The following is a 3,119-nucleotide window of genomic DNA, read 5'->3' on the forward strand; positions in this document are numbered from 1 at the left end:
CGATGGAATAAAAGAATGAATGTTTAGTGTCTTTGTAGAAGCGGCATTTTTTTTAAAAATGACCATTTCTGGTCTAACAGGGAACATCTGTGCTGGGGACGGTCGCTTTGCCAGCTGCTGGGTAGGGCGGTGCAGAACAAAAGCGACCCTGTTTATCTGCCGATCCGGACTTGGACGGTTGCATCCACCGGTAGGATTCTGAAGGCAAAAAAAGCAATGGAGCAGATTTATTTTGGGCTAACACATTGGGAGCAGAAGACATCCATAACTCATGGTTGGGAGCATTTTTGAACTAGCCTGGAAGGAATGGTCAAATTCCTCAGATCCTGCTCTCCTCCTCCTCTGGGTTGCTGTTTTGTACTATTCTGGTCAAATCCTCAAAAAAAAAGTGAGAAAAATGCTTGCGATGTCCCAGATAGATCCTGACTACTGGCCTGCACCCTTGGTGGGTGCATGTGTTTTTATCAGCTCCTCTGATTTTAAAGAACAGATAGATGCCCAACGTCCTCACCCGGTGCTGGGCTGAGGGTATGGCTCCGGACTGCTCGCGGGTGAACCCCAGGTTGGAGCCAAACTCCTGGGAACTCACTTCGTCAGCTTTGTAGTGGGCCTAATTCCTTGTGGATCCCATTGTGAGCTGCTGTTACTGCTATACCAGCTCCTTGCTATTCAATCGGGTATTGCTAGGCAGGATTCTTTCGACACATCCGTGTCCTGAAGACACTCTTGGCATGAGAAGGTTCCTACCTTAAGCAGCAGTGAGCAGGGACACCTCTGTCCCCCGCTTCCCAGGGCCAGCCGTGCCCACCGTGGGATCCTCAGGTGGATGCTGAGGGTTTCGGTGCCATCCTGGTGCTGGTGCCAAGGGGTGGTGATGGGGGTCCCTCGCTGTCAGATGGTTTTGCAGACCTTGCTCGCTGCCAGGCAATTGTTCATCCCCGTTGCATCTGATGGGCATTACTTCCAAGCAGCCGTGAGTCACTGTCCCCGGCTTATTGCTGCCTGCTGTCGTGGGAAGGGGAAATCAAAATAATAATGCTTTTGTTGCTTGCACCGAGCCGGGTCGGGGCAACGACGGCATCCCCCCAGCAAGGGACCCTCTCCTGACACCTCTCAAACCACGACCTGGGCACTTGGGCTGGGGAATCCTTTTTCCCAGGATGGGGGTTCCCCTCCGGCGGTGGCTGTGGGTTTGTTCCCACACCTCCCATCCAGCTTCTGGGCGCTGATGGACCTCTCTTTCCCGCAGGCTGGTGGTGGGAGCTCCCTACGAAACCAACGGCCAGCAGAAGACGGGAGATGTCTACAAGTGCCCAGTGACCAGCGACACCCACAGCAACTGCACCAAACTCAACCTAGGTACTGCACACCCGCGGGGCAGCGAGGGGAACGGGGCCTTTTTAACACAGATTGTCCCCAACAGCGTGAGGACTGCATGTTTCAGGAGGATTTTTAGATAAGGAATTATTTCAGGTGTTCACGTTACTCCTGGTGCTGAGTTTTAAGCAACGTTAGGGTAAAACCACACAAATCAGAATAAAGTTTATTTAATATAGCTTAAACTGTTTTATTAAATGACCAGGATAAATTTGGCAATGGATAATGGTCCCACTAGCAAATACCTGACTAGGCGGTGTCTGCGTTCCCTTGCCAGGGGATGCTCGGACGACGTGCCCACCGCAGCGGGTTCCCGGGGCACAGGCACGTTTGACTCCCAGCACCCGCGGCTTTGGTATTTGGGGAGTTATCACCCACCCCCACCACCCCCGGGCCCCATCGCTGCTGTCGCGGGAGCAGAGACCCCAGGGGTGCTCCGGTCCCGCAGATGTCCCAATCCCATCTCCCTGGATGGAAGGAGCGAGCTCTTTCTCGGGGTTTTTCTGGCTGGTCCAGCCATGCCGACAGCACAATATCGCGATATCGGGACATGCTCTCCCCAGGTCGGGACAGGGCGAGGCACGGGTGGGACAAATCCCCTTTGCTGCCCAGAGTGGGACACCCGACACGCATGTCCCTGTCTCAGCGGGGAATGTGAGAGCCAGGGACTTTCTCATGGTCCTGAGGAGCATCGCTGGGGTTTGGGGGCAAGGTCTGGGATTTTTTAACAACACTGGAGCAGCTGTTCTCACTTTATTTTTCATCATTATGAATCTGAACTATCCTGGGTTTCTACCAGAGCTGATAAGAGAGGAGGAAATTTGGATCGTCTGCAATATTTGATTGATTGGCTCCACATCTTTTAATTTTTTTAAACGTTGTTTCCTTTTTTCCTTTTTTGTGTTATTTACTGGGAGAACATTGAGATTCTTCACGGAAATAAATCTCCTGTGTGTGTAAATTTGAATCTCGCTAAAAAGCAATCTTTTTTCCATTGGAAACGAGTTTCAAATGAAAAGATGGGTTCCATGAGCACATCCTATTTTATTTTTTCCCCAATTAACTTGTCTAGTTAGCACAATCCACTGAGGCCATTTGAGTAAAATCAGAGGTGTAGCTGCCGTGGGGGGAGGCCAAGCTGACAGCGAGTGTGCCGCAGAGATGACCGTAGCGTGGAAAAAGCACGAGCTGACACGGGACAGGGGCTCTGCCCCTGCCCTTCGCACACCGAGCGGGCAGCAGGCACAGGAGCCTCCCCCGCCCCATCACAGAGCTGTGGTCGCAGGTGTAGGGTACCTGGGTACCAGAGCAGGACAGCAGGGCGTCAGCCTCTGCAGCCGGGATCCTGGAGGATTTATAACGTGGGCTAAAGCCCCTTTTTTTCTCTGGGTTCGCTGCGGCGTGCATGCAGGCAGCGGGTTGAAGCGAGCTGGGGGTGCGGGGGGGAGAGCCGGGGCTGCAGCCGGGCGGTGGAGGGCAGAGGCCAGGGGGTGTTGGAAGCTGCTCAGCATCAGGCTGAGCTCTGGGTTGTGGATCCCAGTTTCTGAGCCTCCCCTTGGTTTAAGCCTCAGTAAAAAAACTTCCAAAGGCCACAGGCAAAGAAACCAACCCCCTAGTTTTACCATTAATTGCCCAATTTCCTCCTTCTCAGTTTGCTTCTCGGCCAAAGCAGCAAAGGGGGAGCGCTGGGTCGCGGGGAGCAGCTTTGCCCCCCGAAGTGGAGTCATGGCTGGGGTAGGCAG

At 53.4% G+C, this 3,119-nt stretch overlaps 1 protein-coding gene across 1 annotated transcript in view; it reads left to right on the top strand.

Moving 5' to 3' along the window:
* Positions 1–1,249: 1,249 nt before the first annotated feature.
* ITGA11 (integrin, alpha 11) overlaps positions 1,250–3,119 on the top strand; it is a gene marked incomplete at both ends in the record, with an annotated part of 26,484 nt that continues 24,614 nt past the window's right edge. The window contains one exon of the mRNA XM_009703425.1: positions 1,250–1,359. Within this exon, the coding sequence (XP_009701727.1) occupies positions 1,250–1,359 (110 nt within the window). The remainder of the gene's footprint in view (positions 1,360–3,119) is intronic.

This window comes from Cariama cristata, unplaced genomic scaffold (assembly GCF_000690535.1).
Source record: "Cariama cristata isolate BGI_N322 unplaced genomic scaffold, ASM69053v1 scaffold11657, whole genome shotgun sequence".
NCBI classification, from domain to species: Eukaryota; Metazoa; Chordata; class Aves; order Cariamiformes; family Cariamidae; genus Cariama; species Cariama cristata.